Source organism: Mauremys reevesii, linkage group 11 (assembly GCF_016161935.1).
Source record: "Mauremys reevesii isolate NIE-2019 linkage group 11, ASM1616193v1, whole genome shotgun sequence".
Lineage (NCBI taxonomy): Eukaryota > Metazoa > Chordata > Testudines > Geoemydidae > Mauremys > Mauremys reevesii.
Window position 1 is genome coordinate 22814364 of NC_052633.1, and position 22894 is coordinate 22837257.

Sequence of the window (22894 nt, forward strand, 5' to 3'; positions counted from 1 at the left end):
TGACAAATGTTCCATCCACTGCTTAGTCTCAACCTGAACCTGAAAATTGAGATATGGGTGTCTCAAATTACATCTCGGAGCAATTGTCAGGAACTCAGCTGGCTCTGGGTGCAGTTGCCTGGCAACTCAATGAGCTTGACTGAGCCCAATAAACTCAAGCTAAGTGACTGTGCTCCCTGATTGGACAGAAGAGCCAGCAAATAATAATTTAAGCCTTGTAGCAAAGGTAGCTGCTCAATATGTTCTACATCGCACCTGTGCCAGACCTGCTTCCTGTACTGATCTTTGCTTCAACCTGCACCTGTTCCTGCTGCATCCCTAGTCTCTACCTTGCTCTGCACATCCTGACTCCTGGTTCTGAGCACAACTCTGGTTCTGAACTGACATCTGATTCCTGACTCCAAGCAGTGGCTTGTCTCCTGACTCCCCAACTCTGGTTCTGCTTTCCAGCTCTGCTGTGACCAGTAGGCACAACTCCTGTTCCAACAACTAGGTCACACCACCTACACCCCCAGTGTGTGTAACAACAATCCATGAAGTTTGCATCTGATCCCAAAGAGAGAGAAATCCTCTAAACTGGAGTTGAGACTAACATCAGCAATTGCCCCAGAATCCAAGTACCATACCACCAGTTCCAGTGGGAAGAAGTAGTCTAAAAAGGTGCCAAGACCACTGACACTGGATGCACATCCGCCCACCAGTGATTTAAAATGTCTGTGTGAAGACATTCTCAACGATGGATGGCCAGTATTGCTTTTGCCCCTCTGCTTGGAGTAAGTACGATAGATTGGTTGAGGTCATCCTCCTCCTCAAAGACCCCTTATGGACTCACTTAGCTCCAACCAGTTGAGTCTCTTCTGAAAGGAGTAGTCGTGCAAGTCAGAGAAAGAAGTCTGATCCAAAACAGTGTCTAGGTCTTCTGATACAGTATTTGAGGTATGTTCTGAATCTCAGAAATCTTTGGTTCCACCCTTGGCTTAATTGATGCAAAGGAGCCATGAAGCACACTGCATGCACAGAATATGGCTTTTTTGGACTAATTACTGGTAAACTTCTTAAATGAAAGCACAAACTATGTATTAACATTATATACACTACAGTGGAACAGGAGTAAAATCAGAGAACATGAAACTATGAATTTAATGCATTAGATTTTGGTAGGCAGCCAAAGAGAGGTTAGGACTAAAACTGGGTGAATTTTTTTGGCAAAACCTTTCTTTGATCAAAAATGCAGATTTAGGTCAACCAAAACATTTCACAAATTCATGTTGATTTCAGTGAATTTTTCTGGTCAAAACAAAAAAAATGCACAAGATTTTAGAAATGTCAGAACGGTTAATTGATAAATAAACATCTTGTTCTGATTTTGGGGTTATATTCACACACCAAAACCACAGGAGGAGGAGCTGCCCCCTCATAACCTTTACCCCAGTGGTTAGGGCATTCATGTGGGACAGGGGAGATGATCTAGGTTTGAATCCCCATTCTGGAGCAGAGACTTGAACCCAGGTCGCCCTCCTGCCAGGTGAAAGCCCTAATCCCCAGATTAAAGGATATTCTGGGGTGGGTCTACATACTTCAGTGTTCAGTGCAGGAGAGACTAGAACCCAAGCATCTCCCTCCATCCCTTCCCCAGTGAATGTCCTAACTACTAGACTAGCAGGTCATTCTCACGCTCTTTTCTTTCTCTGACAATCCAAAACAAAATTTTCTGACTTTTTTGATTCATTGAAAATTTAAGAAAATGTTGGGTTTGGTTCAACCTGACCTGAACCAATTTTTTCCTCCTATTTTTTTTGAATTGCCAAAAAAAAATCAATTAGTTGTCCAGCTCTAGTTAGGACACTGTATGCAAAATGACAGCAAAATCAAACTCCCTTCTATCTGTGTCTCACCATAACTGGCTAAGCTAAAACAATACAGTACACAAGACCTTTCCAAAAGACCCCTCCTTTTCAAACTGCTATCCTGATGTAATAAAATACCACACATTAATCCAAATTCTGTCCACTGTGTTTCATGTGCGCGTCTCCCACTGAAATCACTGACTATTATTTTGCTCTGATGTACATCCTAGTACAACTGCATGCACTGGATTGTATGTTAGGGCAGAATTGGAACCAGTGATTTCAATGTGAGTTCTGTTCCTGAACCTGAAGACAAAATTGGGTCTACTGTGTCACTGTTGTCTATGTTGTTGCTACACCATATCCCATTTTCTCCACTGTAAAATCTCTGTTATGTTACAAATTCATAGAGCTGTGTGATGTGATTTAAAACCATCTCTTTACTAAGATGAAAATCCATTGCTGTACTAATCACTGTAGTAAGTCTGATGAAAGAAAAGTCTTAAACTACTTAATGTTCTTGGAGAATGGAAGGGAAATGGCCACAGAACTTTGTTCACACTGCATAACTTGAAACAACAGTCTCTTTGGTTTTAACATCTTTGGTGCATTTTAGTATGACCTTTTAAAATAAAATATAACAAAAGTTGAATTGTCTTATTAACCTGGATTTTTTAAAATATTTTTTACTGTAATCATATATACTCTTCTTCCCAAGAAAATTCTTTATTACAGCATGATCATGTATGCTTTTCCATCTGAAAGAAAATTCCTGTGGCAAGAAAATAGGAACCAAACTTTCAAATCTAAAATAGAGTCTAAACTGCTTTTCATTTACTTTCCTCCCCTTTGAGATGCCAGAAGCAATTTCCTCTTGAAGCTGACTTCCTTTCTGGAAATGATTTTCGTCTCTGACCATGTTGAGACTCTCTTTTCTCATTCTTTCATTCTGACTTGCTCTTTTTCCTCTCATTTACAACTGCATCTGAATAGATCTTCTGACAATAGGTAATTATATATGTTTCCCTCTAACTTTATTATTTCAGTTCTTTTTTGCCTCATTATCAGTCAGCCAAGAGGGATAGACAAAGCACTATTGGTGTCCTCTGCAACAGAACGCTGATGGGGGGGCTGGCTGTAAATTGACGTGGCATGGAAAATCTCTGCTAAGTTGTAGCAGCTTGTACGTTTCTGTAAAATCAAGCCCACTCTTGCTGAGTTAGTAGCTTGAAGTCATTATGGGTGCAATGCTTATATGAAAAAAACAATAGAAAATGCCTTCACTTTCTAACTTGGGAACTGAAATTTTTCTCTTTGGATTTATGGCTACTAGTAAACAAAATCCAAGGCAGTGAAGTTTGTTACTTCTTTTTTTCAGAGTAACAGAACTTGCTGCTTTCCCCACCCCCTTTCCTGCGATTTTTTTCTTTGCAGATCTTGCCATGGGGTGCGGACTACGAAAGCTAGAAGACCCAGATGATAGCAGCCCTGGAAAAATATTTTCTACGTTGAAGAGACCACAAGTGGAAACAAAGACTGACTCTGCTTATGAATATGTATTGCTGGATTTTACTTTAGAAGGTATTTTTCTTCTATTTTATCTTATAAGTTCTTGCAAAAGGAGGAACTACATTTTACTATTTTTATTTCTTCTGACTCAAATAAGAGAAAGTGAAGTTCATTTACCTTATCAAAGGTAATCAATATACCAGCCTTTTACTTGGAAATATTAAATATGAGGTCCTCAGATAAAATTAAAGTTGAAACTTTTTACATATTAAACAAAAAAAAGTTACACAGTTGTCCTTATTAAGGAAATTGGACAAAGATTGCTTGAAAGATTTTCCTAGATTCCTGTGAGCTGGATTCTGCCATCCTTATCGACTTTGATTAACACACACTCACATGAGTTTAGTGTGGCTAGTCACAAAAGTAAGTACACTTAGCATGAAGTGGTGGAATCGCCCTAAATGAATAACTCTTTTTTAAAATGTATTCGGCTTCCAAAAACCTATACTCATAGCTTGTTACTTTATGTGGAAATAGCTTCTAAGAGGCTATAAGAAAACATTTTTTCAGCCTTATGGCAGATATTTTAGTAAGAGTCTTATAGACTAGTTATTAATGATCCTATTTTTAAATGCTTCTTTCTACATCTTACTTTACAACTGCTTACAGGTCTTTTAAAATTGTGCCTGAAATAAAATGTACAGTTAGAGGCAGACAGTACTCTGTGGGGTACTTCCATTTACAGGGTGTCCTGTCTCTAACAGAGTAATTCCCTGTTCCAGAAAGTTGAAACACAAATAAACAAGCCCAGATGGCTGCCCTCTGAAAAAAGACAGCTCTTTGCTGCAGTTACTTTGTAGGACCTCACATTTTATAACTAACCGTTTACTAGATGTTCTTGTTGGCAGGGATTTAAAGTAAATACACTGATAAGTGGAAAGAGTCAAAAGGGGGGAAATTGTGATGTTATCTGTTATGTGACTTGGTACAGGAATATTTTAATAAATATAAAAGTTTGACCTCTATTGAACTAGGTATTTGAACTGCCAGATTACATTAATGTTCATGTTTATACATATTGAAGTGTTGATGATTAAGTGGCATGACTTGATGAATAGAAAACATAATGTTGTACTAAATTATAGTTCTGACAACCAACAGTATTTTTAGCTTTTAATTAGAAAGAGGAGTTGTTCATTCACGTGTTCAGTTCCGGTAACAAAACTTCTTTGTATTGAGAAGTAGTAGTAACAATATACTCCAGGACTAGAGCTGGGTTGTGTAATACATGAATTAACTACTTGCTGCTGTATTGCTATGGATGTGTAGGATAATAAAACTTCTTTTCTTGACTCTGAAGTTTGTTTGGAGTTCCTAAATAGTTCACTGTATTCTAAATCATATTTTTAAGCACATAAAATTTCATGAAAACACTGTGGAAGGGATATGTTTTAAAGAAGTTAGTTGTTTTCAATGTTAAACTCAATATGTACTTAGTAGGAGTGGGTCGGGGAGGTGGCTCTTTTAGCATCATCATATGTAATAACTGGTGTCACATTGCAAAAAAATTATGGCCACATTTTCAAACCATGGTGCATATTGTTAGACTCATGAATCCATATTAGGCACTTGACTAAAAGTTATTTGATATTCAGTGCTGCCTAGTACCTCTAGCTTGCATTCACTTCATTGGGAATTATGGGTGCTCAACAACATTGAAATTCAGGTCACTTTTAGTTAGTTGCCTAAATATAGATTTAGGAGCCTAGCTTGAGGCACCTAAGTTTGAAAATGTAGGCCTATCTGTGAAAAAGAATGTCAGCTGTGTGCATATATTTTATATTCTCATATACCTCTGCCTTTCAGAGCTAGATTTACATGCACACACACAGTATCTCAGTACACACTTGCTCTCGCCCTCTTTTACTAGGAAAATTCTAGACTATAGTGAACTTTGGTTTTGGTCATGGAATACAGGAAGTGGCCAATTTACTGTAGGGCCTGTTTAGAACCTGTACCTTTTCTCCTTCATATAAACTATCAGCTCCATCCTGCCTCTTGTTGCACCAGTATCTTTGGGATAAAGGGAGATCTATTAAGAGCTCAGTTAATATAGTTTATGATCAACCAGCTTGTATCACTTCTGAGCAACATGAATCTCATGCTGTCAGAGAACTGAGTGCTGTCTTCATAGCACTTTCAGTTTCTACTGGTTGAGGAAAAAGAAGATCATGCCCAGCATGTATTGCTCATTGTGTGAATTTTTACACCTAAGTACCTGATCTGGGCCCAAGTAAAAAAACTTTTTAAAATCTTATTTTTACAGACTTTCTATCCCCACTTTACATATATTATTGTATATTGGGATGAAAGTATAACAAGCACAGTTGTATTATATTTAAAGCTAGTTCAGAGTCTAAACTCAACAAGTTTATGGTCAAAGAAACAGAATGAAGGGCTTATCAAAGAGACTATTAAAACACACTGATTCTCTATCAAGCCCTTACACCAGTTAGAGCAGCCTAGGAACTATCAACCAGCTAAGCAGAGCTAGAGCACATTGTGATCTGGCTTCTCGTTCTTGTCCCTAACATGCTCCTTCCTAGCTGCAGGGATGGTGGCCTAAGACTTGGCTCTATGCCCACTGGAGGCTCCCCCACACCAGGAGACTCCCTAGGTAGGAAGTTACAATCGGTCTTCACTTTGCACCACTTGAGTGGAATAAAGGGAGTGGGATAGAGTCGAGAATCTACCCAACTGTGGTTTTAAGTGTCTGTTTCTTAGTGCCAATTTTATCTCTGCAGCTATGAGGTGTGTCTCACATAAACAGCTTGACTAAAGTATTTTGGAAGGTCAACTAAAACATGTAAGTGGGGATCACTAGAATTTTCCCCACACTCACTATAGTGCATTATGCCTCCTTCATATCTCTTCTTTTAGTAGAAAGGGGAAACCTGTGTCTATGTTCTTCGTATCAGCCTTCTGAAATTTCAAACAATAAAAAGCGCCCTATCACTTTGAATAAACACAAATGTATATAAAAATTGATTTGCCATCACTTTTTACATTTCAAACATCTGGGTTATATTATTGTAACAGTTTTGATTGGCTGTTGTGAGAGAACACAACAAGATAGAAATTCTGTTTAAAATTTAGAATAGTTGCAACAGTTTGCAACATGAGGGAAGTGGGCCATGTCTTACACATACCTGCTTTTTTGGCTGTGGCATGCAGTCTAAGCTATACGATATGTGTTTTCAGTAAACCTGTACATGTCCATTGGCTTCACTATGCAGAGTGTTCTTAAAGGAACTATGGTTAGGAATCTTATTGCTCTGTTCACTTAGGGCTAAATCCTGTCATCTAGCATGTAAAGGGTGGGGGGAGAAGATATTTGAAATGAGCCTCTTTTCCTACATCCCACCTCTACACAACTAGCAAGAAATGTTGCATTTGCACTGTACAATAGTGAATTGTAAGTATAGCCAGATAACACAACAGCCCTTGCATCGTGTCCCCAAGGGAAGCATAGTTTGTATTAGTGGGAGTATCTAGATTTGTGTCTGCTAGTGCCCATTCTGCCATCAGTGCATATGTGGAGGTGCATGTTGTTCCTGCCCACAGGAGCAAAAGAATGTTCCCCACAGTGTGTTGTCCAGCTGTTGTCAGAAATCTGCCCTGTGCAAGCAAGATTCCTGTGGCAGAGGGCACAACAGGCATCAGGCTTTCCCCAAAGATAAGATTTAATAATACTTAGTATTTACACAGTGCTTTAATTTTTCAAAGTATTGTACAAACATTAACTAATTAGTCCTTTAAAAACCCTGTGATATACATATGTCAATATCATCCCCAGTTCACACAAGAGAACCAGGCACAGATAGGCTGAGACTTTGCAGACCACACTGCAGATCAGTGGCAGAGCCAAGATTAGACATCACAAATTTAATCTTAACCACCAGATCCCAAAAGGCTGATTAAATGAAAGTGTCATGGTCAGTTGCATATTCTACATGTGTGTTTACATGAGATATGGAAAATAAGTGCGCACACTATGATTTGTACATTAGACAGACCCTTTACATGTGGGGAGAAGACATGGTGCCATGAGTATAATGTGCTACAGCACATCTCTTGGAGAGGATAGACAATAGAAAAAATGAAGTAACTATGGCGCTATATCACAAATACAGGTGGAAATGGACAATGGGGAGTAATTAGGGGGAATGATCTACTAAAGCTTTAATGTTTTTAAGAGGACTTGTTTGGAAAGGGGAACTTTTTAACATAGGATGAGCTTAATATAAATAGGGAAACTTGGCTTCTTATTTACTTTAGGAATAATAGAAGCAGGAGTAATAGCGATGATAGCTAATGAATTCCGTGCTAATTTATGGTTTAGGCGAGCGAGGGATTATATGTTTATGTTTGAATTTGGTGACTTGTGAGGACCTTGTTGAGGATTTGAATTGCGAGGCATAATGAATGATTTGTGAGTACATTTTCAGTGATAGCCAGGGGGAAAATGAGATGATACGATAGGAAATAATCAATGAGAGGACATGAGCTAATTGAGGCTAATTTAGGGAAAATAATTGCTACTTATTGGGACTAAGAGATTAAGGATTTAGAAAAGGATACTTGCAGGAGGCCTGGGGTTAGGCTAGTTAGGGGAGCTACTGTTAGATGGTTAAGGGGGAGTTGAAAGGGGAGGCATGCGCAGGGAGACAGAAGGATTAGGAGAGAGGGAAGGCAAGAAAGAATAGAGGGGGAAAGCAGAGAGGGCAGTCAGAGAGGAAAGGAGAGAAGAAGTGAAGGAGAACAGGGAGGAAACCTAGGAGCAAGAGGTCAGACTTAGAGGATGGGCAGAGAAACAGGAAGCTGTGCCTGAGATGGAGAGAGGGAGAAAGCGGGGGCAAAAGGAGAGGATTAAGACCAATAGAGTGGGATATAAAGGCAAAAAAGGAGTAAGGGAGGAAAGAAAAAGAAGAGAAAAAAAATAGGCAAAAAAAAATAAAGTGGAGATATGGAGCTTAAAAAGAACTTAGAATGGTGGGATTAGAAAGCTAAATGGAGTGGAGAATGAGGCTAATGAAGGGCTGGGAATGGTGATAGAGGAATGAGGGGAATGAAGATATGAGGTAGGGCATGAGGTAGAAGAATGTATGAAAGAGGTAGATAAGACACTGGAAATGGGGTAGAATATAGAGAGAATCCTAGAAGGATAAAGATAATAAGAGGATATTAGCGATATCGTTATATAATAAAGAAATAATAAATTAGAAATTATATAAGGATTCCGCTAACTGACTAAAATAATAAATCCCTATATAAAAGATTGTGAAAAAAGAAAGTGACTAGAGAAATATAATAGTAGTTATTCAAAAGTATCAAAAAAAAAAGTAAAAGAAAAATCCTATTGAAGTGGCATGGAAGATGTAGAAAGAGAAGATGGATGCAAAAATGGATTCTGGAAGGTAGAGAGTACGTAACCATTTTGAAACCAACTTGATTGCATTCTTTGAGAGTTTTAGAGACAAGGAAAAAGGATGGATCTTGGATCTCATAGATTTTACTAAAGAGTTGATCGAAGGATGATTACCGCATGAAGAATTAAGTGGAAAAAAAATACGCAGTGTTGAGGGAGGGCAAAGCATGAAGAAAATAAGGAGAGAGGGAAAAGGAGGGGGCAGGAGGGGGAGAGAGGGTGGATAGGGGTTAGAGGTTACCAGTGGTGGGAGGGGTTATTGTCGAGGGTTATTCAGTGGAGTTCTCTATTTATTGCTGACCTGGATTGGAGTTTGGGTTGGATTTATAAAGTTTGCGGAAACCAAGAGTTAGAGAGGGAGATAGGAGTTTGAAGAGAATATTCGATATTCTATTTAGAGTATTAGATAAAGGATGAAATTGAATACAGGATGAAATTCAATAGTGAGAAAGTGATAGGGATGTAGGATATTAACTTCTAAGCAGAACTTAAGAATTAAGCTTATAAGCTACCAGGAAGAGAGAGGAGAGGAGGAAGGACCTAGAGTCCTGGTTGGATAAGGAGGAGACTATGGACCAGCATGCGTATGTGAGATGAGTAGGTAAAGAGTAGGTTGCATGTGGGTAGGTAAAAGCTAGGTGGTCTAGTAGGATAGGGAGTGTAGCTATAGTAGATATAAGAGAAGCTGGTGAGACCTCATTTGGGTGTGTGCAGTTGTTTTTTTTTTGTGATGTTTTGTTTAGAAGGACAAAGACAAAACAGAAAGAAGGATGAAGAAGACAGAGAAGAGAAAGAAGGAAGGAGAGATGAAAGGAGAGAATGGAATGGGAAAAGAAGGTTGAGACCAGAGAGGATGAGAAAAGAAGGATAAGATAGGATCTATAAATATAGATAGAGGAGAAATACCAGGATAAATATATCAAGGAGGAAACAGGGGAAGGAGCTCACGGATTTCAGCTCAGTGCTAAAACTGTCAGTCAACACGGATATAAGGCTTGAAATTGAAATTGAAGGTTTCATCAGGGACGGTTAATACTGGAACAGGGAGTGCAATACTGGACAAGAGGGAAGAGGGCCACGACTTTAGAAGGAGCTCCACGACTTTAAGATGGGATGGTATGATAGGATGGGATGGTATGATAGTCAAGGTCAATTATGTTAAGGGTTCAATTATGTGCCTCCAGAGGAGGTTTGGCTGGAGGTTTGTGCGCGAGAGTCTGGAGTCTTGGCTGAGCCATGTTGGACGTATATTTGAAGGATTTCCAGGAATGGAAGATTGGGAAGATTGGCTGTGGCCTGGAGGTTTTTCCTCCTCCTCAGGGGGGGGGGTAGTTCACTGGTGGGTGGGTGGATTATGGAGCTGGCATCTGCATGCAGGAGGTCAGACTAGATGATCATAATGGTCCCTTCTGATCTTGAATTCTATGATTCTATGATTCTATGATTCTATGATTCTTTTCTGGGGAGGTGATTAAGAAGAGGGAGATAGGAAACCTGAATTGAATAAGGAATACATTTTCAAAGTGGTGTCTTTATCATTGTGCATTTATATACTTTTCCCCCTTTATATCAAAGAGGCTGATGTAAAATCAAAGGAAAGTGAACTTTTCTTTTGAGAGGGAGAGACAAAGAGGAAAATCTTAAAACAGCACTTAAAAGTGCTTTTTAAATCTAAAAACTACCATCATGGTTTTGGTGTTTAATTCCAATCTGAGTCACACATTGATACTATTGAACAACATTGTCCCTTCCTTCTCTTCATCCACCAAACGTATAGTGAAAAAACTAGAAACTGTAAGAACTTTAAAATGAACTAGAGGACTTGCAGCAGGTGTTACTGTTGGAGAGTGTCAAATTCCAGTCAAAACACACTTCTCTCTAGAGTCCACAGTTGTGCAGTGGGATAGAAAACATGATACTGACAACTGTATCTGGGGCTGTAAGTGAGAAGAGTGGTTCTGCCTTCTGTAAACACTGCTTGATTTTCAGAGGCTGAGCACCCACATCTCCAACTGAAGTCAAGTAGGGTGACCAGATGTTCTGATTTTATAGGGACAGTCCTGATTTTTGGGTCTTTTTCTTATATAGGCTCCTATTACCCCCCACCCCCTGTCCCAATTTTTCACACTTGCTGTCTGGTCACCCTAAGTCAATGGAAGTAGCAAGTACTAAGCACCTCTGAAAATTAGACCATCAACCTATTATGCAAGAGTATTTGAACTAGTGAACATGAAACAATTATTTCTATCTGTGCAAAAGCTGTGGGTCATCTCCAGCACAAAGTAAAACGTGCCTCCAAAAGTACTTGTTTGTGTTTCTGCTAATTCAACTGGAAAATGTGACTATATTGAGCCATCATAGTTTGAGCACAACTCTGCAGTGTGACCGGGGGAATTCTGCTAAAAACTAATGGCATAGTATGGGCCCTCGCTGTACACTGTTTGGTTTATTTTGGGATGGGATACGGATATTATTAGTGTCTGAGGCCTTGTCTATACAAGGAAAGTTTTCTGTTTAACTAAAAGTGTGATTTTTAAACTGGTTTTGTTAAACTGGAACAAACCTCCACACGAACACTTATTTTGCTCTAAACCACACTTATTTCAGTTTAGCTTAAATTGATTAGGAACAAGTTACTCTTAAACCAAAATAAAAGTGTTCACACAGGTTTGCACTATTTTAACCAAATTGGGTTAACAATTGATTCAAGTTAAACCACTGCAACTCTTCCATGTAGACAAGGCCTGAATCCCAATTTAGAAAGAGTTTTTATTCTGTTCCCTTTTTGTCGTCTTCTTTTTCATCAGGAAGGATTGTTGGAGGTATAGATAGAGACACAGCTCTTACGCTCTATTAATAAAGCCAGACAGATCATTAAATTGTTGCCAAACTGATTAAAAGTTACTCTGATCTTTCTATTTTGTAAGATGTATAATTTTATAATTGTTTTTACTATCCCTGTATGATTCCTGATCAACTATGCATCTGCTATATTTTGTATATCTGTACAGTGGGAAATATAGCTTTAATATATCTTTTGTGCTACATTAAGATATAGGTAAGTAGCTTATTTGTATGTATGAACACATGCATTCTGAGTAACACTTGTGCATAATATCCATGTTTTCTATTCATTCAATTCCTTTAGTGTCCTCGAATCCAGAAGTTATCAAGATCAGTTCTGTGTTGGATATAGCAACAAAAGTGGAAGAATATTACATCAAAGGATATGTTGTAGGAGCAATTCATCCTATTACATTACATTTTGGGCGAAGAAAGCACTTTCCTGCAAGTTATTTGTATCGAGTGGTACTATCACGACTCAAATTAAGGTAAAATATGCAGAGGAGAAAAATTATTTGAATTAAATGACATAGAACACATCACTTCATTAATATTTTAAAAATTTGCAAATGGCTTTTCAACATGTAACTTTTAATACTAATCAGGACATTAGAAAGCACCTTCAAGGATGAACCAAGGTCTGAATGCTCAAAAGGATTTAGGTGTTGTGCATCACAACGCCAAACTTTTGGGCACCTGAATAAATCACTGCAATTCAAAGTCTGAATTGTGGACCTAGGCTCCTGTACATGAATGGGGAGAGATAGGCACCTTAGAATACCATTCACAAAGGCCAGCAGGCTCTGCAGGGAACAGCATAAGCTAGCAAATGGGAAATGCTGACCAGAGGTGTGTGTTCTAAGCCTTACTTCTCACAGAGATAAGCACCTAAGACTGGGCTACAGGGAAGCACATCTCTGTAAGTCAGGAAAACGTCTTTTGATTTAGGGCACCTATGCCATTTTAGCAAGAAGATGGATGTCAATCTGTCCTGCAGTGGCACAAGAGCATAAGTACCCAACCTCAGGGGAGACTGTCAAGAAGCAGGGCACAGACCCTGCATTGGTTGTGATTTCTATAACTAGATTTCACTAACCAATTATCAAGTGTACTATATCAGCTTTAACATAGAGCCACATACATTCCCCTTGGGTACTCCGATCTGTCTTGCTGCCCAGGTAAGTCTACCTTTGATAGATGGTCCTTTACACCAAGGATCACAGCAATGTTAAGGTTGCTCCCAGTCTCAAAGGACAAGTCACTTACCTGCAGTCAATTGCACCTTAGATCTCACACCAAAGACAATGCTTGTAGCCAGTCCTATAATAAACAGTCTAAAGATTATTGTACAGGAAAAGGAAATGAGAGATCTTTACAAGGCTAAACCAGATGACATACACACAAAATGAGTTACAATCTTAAGTGTCATAAGATAATAGAAGCAAACTCTATATGTCCTTTAGGGCTAATCCAGGCTAAGTACTGGGGTTCTCTTGCTTATGCCTAGAAAACCTTACCCCTCAAAGTCCAGCAGAGAGCTACAATTAAACTAACTTCTTGTTAGGAGTTTTTATTCCCTTCCCCGCTTGAGCTCTGAGCTGCAAACTCAGCAGATGGGAGGAATTCACTTGCATGACTCATCTTTATGGGAGAGAAATCAACAAATTGTTTCATTGTCTAATGTTCCACAATCCTTCGTCTGGTATTGATGGGTCTTCCCCGCTGGGCAGGACACGACACCTTCAGTGGGACACCAGCATTTCACACTAGTTAATGTCTCTCTCCTGTCCAGTGATGTACACAGTTACAGAGGCTTACAATACAAATGCTCAATTATCATCTTATAATATGGGATACAGATGTTAAGTGAGATTAATGCACGCAGCAGCTTACAAGCATTCCATAAAGTCTAAGCACTAAACACATTCTTTTAATTCTAATACCTATTTTAACAATACTAACACACAGGTGAGCCAGACTGATTCCAGCTACGTATGTGTCAGTATTCAATTGAGGCATGGGGATCTTGGTGTGAGCTGGCACCTGGTCTGCCAGCATCATATGGGGGTGGGTAGGGAGGAGCACCCTTGTAACATATAATCCAGTGGTTAGGGTACTCTCCTGGGAGGTGGGAGACCCCTTGCTCCAGTCCCCCTTCCACTTATGGGGGAGAAGCAGTTTAAACAGGGATCTGCCACTCAGAATGAGTGCTCTAACCAGTGGTCTGTGGGATATTCTGATGTAGGGAGTCTCTCCCTTTCTCCTATTAAAGCTGTTGCACTGTGGATAAATAATGAAAGACCCACTGGATCAGGGGGACTAGATCCCGGGTTTCCCCACATTGCGGATGAGTGGTCTAACCAGTAGGCTGCAGAGTCACTCACGCTTATGCTCTCCAGCCTAAATAACAGGGAGAGACAAGCGAGCAGGAGCACACAAATGCACACACAAGCATGAGAATGACTCTATAGCCTGGTGTTTCGACCACTCACCCAGGATATATGTGTATGTTTTGTAGCGCTAATTGCATTCTTTGCAAGTTTGCCAGTTTCCCTCCACAAATATGTATATTTAATGGTAGAAAAACAAAGGGGTTGCTGTATGTATTGTTTTTGTAAATGAACATCTTTGTATGCTTTCCCTGTTTTCTCTATCTCAAATCTAAGCAGAGCAATTCTTTGTGCATGCCGTATACTTTACCTCTTAAATCTGTGTCCTCAAGATTAGATGAAAGGGAACTCTTAGCATTTCTGAACAATTTTTGTTAACATACTCTGACTTCATCCACTTTGAAAAAGTGTTTTTTAATCTCTTACTTGATGAGTTTTCATTTACATCACTCTTGAAAATGTAAGAATGGTCAGGGGAATTCCAGTATTTTTAGGTACTAGTCCAAGTGAGCTCAAGCTTTTTCTCAATCTCATTCTGCCTTGCACAGAGAGAACTACGTGTGTCCTGAGCTCCTACATGACTGTTTTGAAATCTTCTATGGTTTAGTTTTCCTTACCCTCCTTCTGCCCCACTTCTTGTGCACCTGCTTAGAGCGGGTAGGGAAGTGATACCAAGTGAACACCATTTGTTCTCTCCTTCATCCCTGGACCCAAGTTCCAAGGATTCCCAGCACAGTTATGCAGTGCAGTCTTATTCTCCTGCATAGTTGCATTAGAGCCAGACTCAATCTGGCCCTAAATAAATTGACAATAGAGGAAATTTCTTCTTTACCCTACTGAACTACTGGTTGGTTTATGCCTGAAAGCATGAATTGTATATTCCTTTTCTTAAATGCTGTGAAAGCAAGATACTCCATATAAGCTTTTAGGGCAGTGGTCACCAGCAGGTCGATCCTAGAGGATCTCCCCGTCGACTGTGATCTCCAGCGGTGCAGTGTGACTGCCACTAAGGGAGACTTCTCTGCCTACCCCGGCTCCACGCCCCTCCTGGAAGCAGCCAGCACAACCCTGCGGCCAGGGAGACAGGGGTCTCCCTCCACGCACTGCTCCTGCCTGCAAACACGGCCCCCGCAGCTCCCATTGGCTGGGAGAGCTGTGGGGGCGGTGCTTGCAGAGAGGGGCAGCGCACAGAGCCACGTGCCCCCCACTCCCCTCCAGATGCCGCAGGGGTGCATTGGCAGAGAGCCTGCCTTAGCCTTGCTGCGCCACCAACCAGGAGCCGCCAGAGGTAAGTTCTGCCTGGTGGGAGGCCACACCCTGACCCCCAACCCTGAGCCCCTTCCCGGAGCCAGCACCCCATACCCTCTCTTGCACCCCAACTCCCAGCCCTGAGCCCCCTCCCAGAGCCAGCACCCTGTACCCCATCCTGCACCCCAACACTCCGCCCCAGCCCGGAGCCCCCTCCTGCATCCAAACTCCCTCTTAGAACTTTCACACCTCACCCCCTCCTGCACCCCAACCCCCTTCCCCAGGCTCAGCCCGGAGCCCCCTCCCACACTGCAAACCCCTCGGCCCCAGCCCAGAGCCCACATTCCCTCCTGAAGCCCAACCCCCTGCCCCAGCCTGGTGAAAGTGAGTGAGGGTGGGGGAGAGCGAGTGACAGAGTGGGGGGATGGAGTGAGCGGGGCTTTGGGGAAGGGGCAGGTCGACCACTGTTCTAGGGGGATAAGCCTGTGGCCACTATGCTCTTTACCCAGTCTTTACACAGGATAAAGCACTTAAGTCTGCTTAGCAAAGCATCAGTGTATAGACTCTGCTGAAATGAAGTTCTCACACTTCATTTCAAAGAAGGATGATAGGCTGTGCAATAGAATGGTTAGCAGAGTTATTTCCATTGTCACTGTAGCAATTAGGGGTTATGTAAATAATTTAAAACTGATATATTTATGTATAGAATGTTAAAATGCCTAAAGCTGTTTGTTAACAATGGAATTTCATTAGTGCCTAGGGCAGGCACAAACTCTGCAAATTTACCTAAGAACTCTACCAATACATTACATTCTGACCTTCAATCCTCTGTATATTCCAGTTCTGTGCCTCTCTTGAACAGAGACTACTCATGCCAATTTGTTTGGTGGTTTTGTTATGCAGATCAATGGCAGGAAACCACAGAGCATAGATTTTGATTTGTAGATTTATTGCTAAATTCTCTGGTTTTCTGCTGCCCTTTTGTACTTGTCACAAAGGGATCATAAAGTCAGCATAACCAGCCTCTGGCAAAGATCTACACCATCCACTTTGCAATTCCCAGCATAAGAGACACGTAGAAGGTAAGGATGGGCAAAAGGGGCAGGGCTGCAGTGCTCCTGCTATCCCCAGCCACCATAATAGTCCTGTGGAGATGTGAGCACCTGGATGCAATTTAGAGCAGCCCTGAAACTGCTCTATGGGCTTGTCGATTGAAGCACTTAGCAGTAAACAGGGTGTGAATCTACCCCTCACTAGCCTGTTGCACCCTAAGTGGCCATGTGGACCCTGCTACTGTGCATCTATCCCACCTCCAAACAGAAGTAGCCCAAAATCTCTCTCGGTGGGCTTGTTCTGAGAGCCACATTCCCAATGCTTGTTCCGGCTGTGTTTGACTTTTTACTGCTTCTCTGTTTTTCCTGACTCTCTCACACACCAACACATCATTCTAAACCCTCTCCCCCTATTCACCTTTGAGTTTATCAGACCACTGTGGAACCTGCTTGGGCCACATGATTCAGCTTCTACTGCAGCCTTGCCTTTGTTTTGGGCAGAGGCCTCTGATGTTTCAGCTGTCTGGTTCCACAAAGAAACATAATTGTTTCTAACATTTATCCCAAATGAGTGGCAGCTGTTACACCCACCAGTTTCAACGGGGTTTAACCCAACCCAAAACATTAGTTACCTTGTGAGTATACATTATAAGTATTGATTTAAACAAAAACAAACTGAAAAAAGCTGTAGTGTGCCTTCTATGGAACAATTAGTAACTATTAAGGCACGCTAGCTTAAAAATACCCAGTTACAAGCTTCTCTTCCAGTTGCCTCAATCCCACATTCATTCATGGATGCTTAGATTTACAGAGCAACAGTGAATACTTCCTGCCTTGTCTTAAACTTAAAACAAAGGGAGTCCTTCGGTTACAAGGTTGCAATTTGGTCACTCTCCTGTTTGTTCTAGCTATTAAGGAGCAAACAGATGTGCCTGTAGTGGGCATTCTTTGGTAAGTTGCCTTCAATCAGCTCCTGGAGTGAATTCATTTGCAATGTGATTCTACATTGAAATGTGACACTGTCAGATTATATTGTGGGTTCAATTTTCTCTCAATGCTTGCAGGCCAAACTGGCTCAATTGACTCATAAAATCATACATTTTCTCATAATCAACCATGCATACTAAACTTGGGATCTAATAATCATCATTCATTCATTCATCATTCATCATCATCCCCCAACACCCATATGGGGCACAACACAGATCTCCAGAGTCTTCTATCCTGGGCCATTCGCTCTAGCTGGTTCCAGGTATAGCCCAAGCTAGGTTAATTCTGACTTATACAGCATCTTAAATCAAAGTTTCTACAATCTAGCTAAAAGTTCTGCTGATACACAAGTCAGGAAACAACCCAATTTACTCTCACACAGCTGGAAAGAGGATGAAGAGAGTAGTGAAAACTGTGACTGATATTCTGTACCTCTAAGAGATGCAGCACAGAAAACTTTATACTGCTTTTGCACCCTCCCTCTTCAGGCGTCTGAGGACCAGGAGTTGCTCTAAATCACAGTGCCCCTGCCCGACCATGGCAGCATATACTTGCCATTGTAAGAGAGAGAATCCCTCCCCACACTCCTTTCTCCACATCCTTGCACTATGGGGATTCTACTGCATACTTCCCCCTGTCCTGAAATCCCTGAAAAGCTCTTGCATGCTCCACCTGGATCCATGAGTTTGAGTAAGATGGCCTGGGGGAGAAGGTACCCCCACCTGATACCTCCCCACAATAATCAGTATTTACACTCTGTGCTGTGGATCCCCATGAACACATCTCCTACAGCTGTGTTTGTGTAATGAAAATATTGACAATTTAAATTGACAATGTATGTACTGTATTGCAATTCTTAAAGACATTTTTCCAAGTAAGCAACTGAATAACAAACATACTGTGTAGCTAAATCTCTCTATTAAAGTAATTTTAGTCACTCCATGTATGCTTTTTTAAGAAGAGATCTTTAATTTATAACTATACAACACTGATTATACCATGTAATTACTTGATGTAAATTGTAAAATATTGTGTTTGGAAATGATTGTCATATCATACAAATCTGAACTGGGTACTGTGTATGTAGAACTCCAGAATCATGGCTATATTTTTGAGATTAAAATGACACTGTCTAGAACTATTAGCATTTTATGTATATTCACATACATTTATTTACATTTGATAGTGTAAGCTAAGGTTTGTAACATTGTATGTTTCTATTATTTGAGAACACATGGGATTTATTTGCTAAGAAAACAATGCCTTTTCAATAAAGTACTTTAATGTTTCAAGAAATGGGTACAAACTTATACTCATTTACTATAGCTTTTGTTTGTACTTTCACGATAAGACACAGTACCTGATATTTTGTGTAAACGTAGGGAAGGATCACTTCTAAGCAGAAGTGTGAAAAAGGTATTACCAAGATTTCATTTATAACTTTTTTCAAAAAAGAAAAGAATTCTACATGCAAGCATTTTGTGCAAGTTAGCAGCAAGCTGCTGACAAAGTCTGCTTTCTTTCTGTGTTCCAGCCCAAAGCATACAGCACCCAGAAGACAAAGACACCCCAGGCTTGTGATTGAGGAATGTCCTTTAAAGTATGAAACACTGACAAATGAGGTAGTGAAAGGATTGTTAGAAAAGGTATGGCAGTTTTTGAAAAAAAAATTTAACTTCTCTGCTCACAATATTCTTAACTGTAGCATATGTATTTACATTTACAGGTGAATTATTTTTCAATTTGCAAATTTTAACCTTGTTTTCTGGCTTATAAAAACTACCAAGGCACTTGTTTAAGTAAGAAGGAAGTGTTGCTTTTTCCCCTTCAGCACTTCTGTTTTTGTTTAGCACTCTGTCTGTAACCCATTGAACTCAAACGGAGATTCCCACTGATGTCAGTGGGAGCAGGTTCTGACCTTTATTTTGTTATTTTTCATGTTTTAGGCAACAGTAACCAACCTTTCTGTAGGGATATGCACATATAGTAGCTCCTTCTATAATTTTGATGTAATATTGTATTAAAATCTGAAAATGCATATTTATTTGTTCCTTGTTAAGTAATATACTCAAATAAAACTGACATCTGTAGATGGATTTTCTAAGCAAGGACAAATAGATTGTCTCATCTCATTCTGTAAATTACAATAGGCATGCAAAAGTGTTGCTTTTATAGAAGTATTTACCTTTGATTACTTGTGCAGTAAATCTTTTCAAAACTAAAGAACATTAAACTTCCACTCTAATAAACTTTGTCTCTCACTTCCTCTGCTAAGTTGAAGACAAGAAAGTTTTGTTATTACAAAAATTATAGTAATATAGGTGTCTAAATTAGTTGCTAGGGAAAGTTTAAAGGAAGAGCATCTTTAAAATATTTTAAGATTGTTGAGGTTGTGGCTGAGAGATCTGTTTAGAAATTGTAGATGGCTCTATTAGAAGTACTCTGTGAAGTAATCTGAATTTAAAATGAGACAGTTTCATGTTTATACCAATTTGCTTTGGTAAGTCAGATATACATTAATAACTAAATAAATATATTAAATGATAAATAAACTTAAAATAAGCATTTGTTCAGTCTTGTACAAGGAAATCTGAAGTATAAGCATTAGGGGAAATATTTTTATTAGTCAAAAAAGTTATCCTTAAATTCAAATCTTTCCAGTATTTTTAAAAATGGTTTAGTCAATAACCCATGGTTAAATATTTTAAAAAGTTAAAAATGTAGTAATTTGGAGGGGGAATGTCTCTTGTGCTTCTAAATCCTTTAGACACTTTTAAAAATCTCCCCCAACATTGCTTGCTGCCCTCAAGATAATTTTGGTTCTGTTGCAAAATGGATACCATTTTTTATCCCAAGTGGCTGCATTTTAGTGGGTTGTGAAGTTCACAGACACGTAATAAAATGGTTGTTATTCTTCTACATGAAAGGTGCTATATACATTTAAGTTGTCATTACTAGCTAGTATTCGAACACATTTCTTGGGCAAATCATAGAAGCTACCCTGTTTGGAGAATTCCTATTGACTTCAATGCATGGAGAGCTTGCAGAATCAAGCGAACTGATATTTGCCTTAAAATATATAACTTGAGAACTCCACAATCCTTAAGTACATTGTGTCTTGGATATATTTGTTTGCAAATCAACATCTTCATTTATGGAATATGTGTGACATACAGGTGTCCTATTGTCGACCTGTAAATTCACAAACTTTCAGAATAACTCTATTTTATACATGCAGGTCAATGAAGCTGCTAAAAGAGGGAAGAAGTTTGTTGGATTTATAACACAGCATTTTCCTCAACCTAAATTCTGTAATGGAACAAACACAGATGGAAATGTGGACTCTGAATCAGCACTAAGTATAAGGAGTAGAGAGCACAGGAAATACAATTATGACGAAAACTATAAAAACTGGAATGAAGGGACTTTGAGTGGTCAGTCATCTGAGAGTGGAATAGAGGAAGAAATTCAGCCAGAAAGGGGACAGTTACAGGATGCTGATTTCCCCAGCCCTACTAAACCAAGAAAAGGAGAAGGTAATAAAATACTACCTGTCTATTGCATGAGCAGGATAATTACATTGACTTGTAGCAAAAAAGGTTAACAAAAATGTAAAGCAAAACTTATTACAGTATATTCTAGCTTATGAAATATAGGTTTTAAAGATCTCTAAGTTTAAATACATATTCATTTTTAAAGCCGCTTGACAAATAGAAAACAATACTAATTTTGTCTTCTGTAGTATTATCCAATATTATGTAGAAATTACCTCTCTTCTCATATCGCCACAGTTTTAAGTGAACTGTTAAAACTTTAGACTGTTAAAGCATAGACAGTGAAAGCTCAGTGTTTTTAATATTGCAGGCAGATAACTTTGTATGACCAGTGTGTGCATAAGAAAACAACTGTGTGCCTGAAAAAGTGTCCTATCAAAGGATGAAATTGTGTTACAAGATTTATTACTCTTATTAATCAGCAAGAAACTTTTAATAGGCCCCTAAGATTACACCACAATGATTCAAACTCCCTAACTTGAGTTAAATTTAAGACAAATTAGACCTGTTAGGTGCTAGGGATATAATTCAAACATATTCATCTCCATCCCATGTAATGCATAGCAGACTAATCTATTCATAACAGACTGATTTTGGTAACATACCTTCAAGAGATACCCTGAGGGAACTCAATTTAATGGAATAGTGAAATCAAAGAGAATAATAGATAAAGAATTTATTTACATTAGAGGAAACGTGCATAAAAAGTGGATTATACAGAAAAGTCATTGGTGAACATTTTTGTTAATGTGGCAGAAAGCTTAGTTACAAAAGGAAGATGTAAAGATATTAAAATATACAACCCATTCTGTTTGAGAAGTCATCTAGAACACTGTGACTCTGGATGTCAGGTGTCTTTACTTTGGTGATGTGTTCACTAAGAAAGAAAGTGTGTTCTTCTTTAAGTTAGCTGACACATAGTAACTAACAGGAAGTAAAATCCTAGAGAAGGCAAGGCAGCTCCTAATTTTCACACATGAGCAAGTCGTGGTAAAGCGATGAGGGAGTCCAGAATTTACCACAACCTGATAACTCATATTACAAACTGCCATGTCTTCACTAGGACCTCATGTTAGTTACCATGCAATAGCTAACACAAGTTAAGAACAGACCTTTTTTCTACTGAAGATGCACTCTTTGCGGGAAACAGAGAGAGGAACACATGGGTTTCCCTATTAGGCCTTTTTAGTCCATTCATCCTTCCTTCCTTTCTGAGGTGATGGCTATCAACTTTGCCCACCTGCTACCTAATAGGCAGATTTTAAAATGACTATTTAGCATAGTGAATTCTTCCATTATGTACCAGACACATTCCAATTAAATTCAAAGGCAGTTTTTCCACCCTCCTGCTAGGAAGCAAGTTCCCTCCTTCATTTGAGGACTGCAAAGAAAACTTGAATTCAAGTGGTTCTTGTGCAATATGCTGAGCCTTTATAACATGACCAGTTAAAGCATAACTCTTTCCTCCCAAAGTGAAAGGCAGGTTTCATTAGTTGCAAAGATTAGTGGAATATAAATATTAAAATTGTAACTAAAAAGTGAAAAATCTTAGTCAGTCACAGCACTCTATACATGGATATTTTTATAACCAGTTTATCAACCAAGACATTTCCTGAATGCAAACATTTTATGGGAATCTTAAAAGATTTCTATCCTGGATTTGTCTCTCTTTTCTTCAGCTGTTAGTCACATGTTCATAGACGTTATTAGCATTTCTAAGATAATGACCATTGGAAATGTAACATCCACTCTTTTTGAACACTGCATATCACCCTTATTTCCTTAAAAATGTTACAAGCACACATTTTGAAAAAAATTCAATTAACTGTGTGCCATTCTCCATGCAGATTTGTATCCTATTTTGATATGCCATGTTCATCTCAATCTTTGTGCAGGAGATACGAAATAAAATTACATGTCTGAGTGCCAAATTTTAGGAACAGCAAATGTTCAAGGTTTGAATATCTAGTTT

General features: G+C 39.3%; 1 protein-coding gene across 3 annotated transcripts in view; it reads left to right on the top strand.

Moving 5' to 3' along the window:
• The first annotated feature begins 524 nt into the window (after positions 1-524).
• RFTN2 (raftlin family member 2) overlaps positions 525-22894 on the top strand; it is a 61961-nt gene continuing 39591 nt past the window's right edge. The window contains exons 1-5 of one of the 3 annotated variants that reach the window (XM_039495380.1): positions 525-773; positions 3282-3428; positions 11993-12176; positions 18903-19014; positions 20607-20904. In XM_039495380.1, the coding sequence (XP_039351314.1) occupies positions 737-773; positions 3282-3428; positions 11993-12176; positions 18903-19014; positions 20607-20904 (778 nt within the window). In that variant the 5' untranslated portion in view covers positions 525-736. Of the gene's footprint in view, positions 774-832; positions 937-2725; positions 2856-3281; positions 3429-11992; positions 12177-18902; positions 19015-20606; positions 20905-22894 lie in introns of those variants that run through there. The other 2 variants (XM_039495383.1, XM_039495382.1) reach the window with 2 other exon arrangements.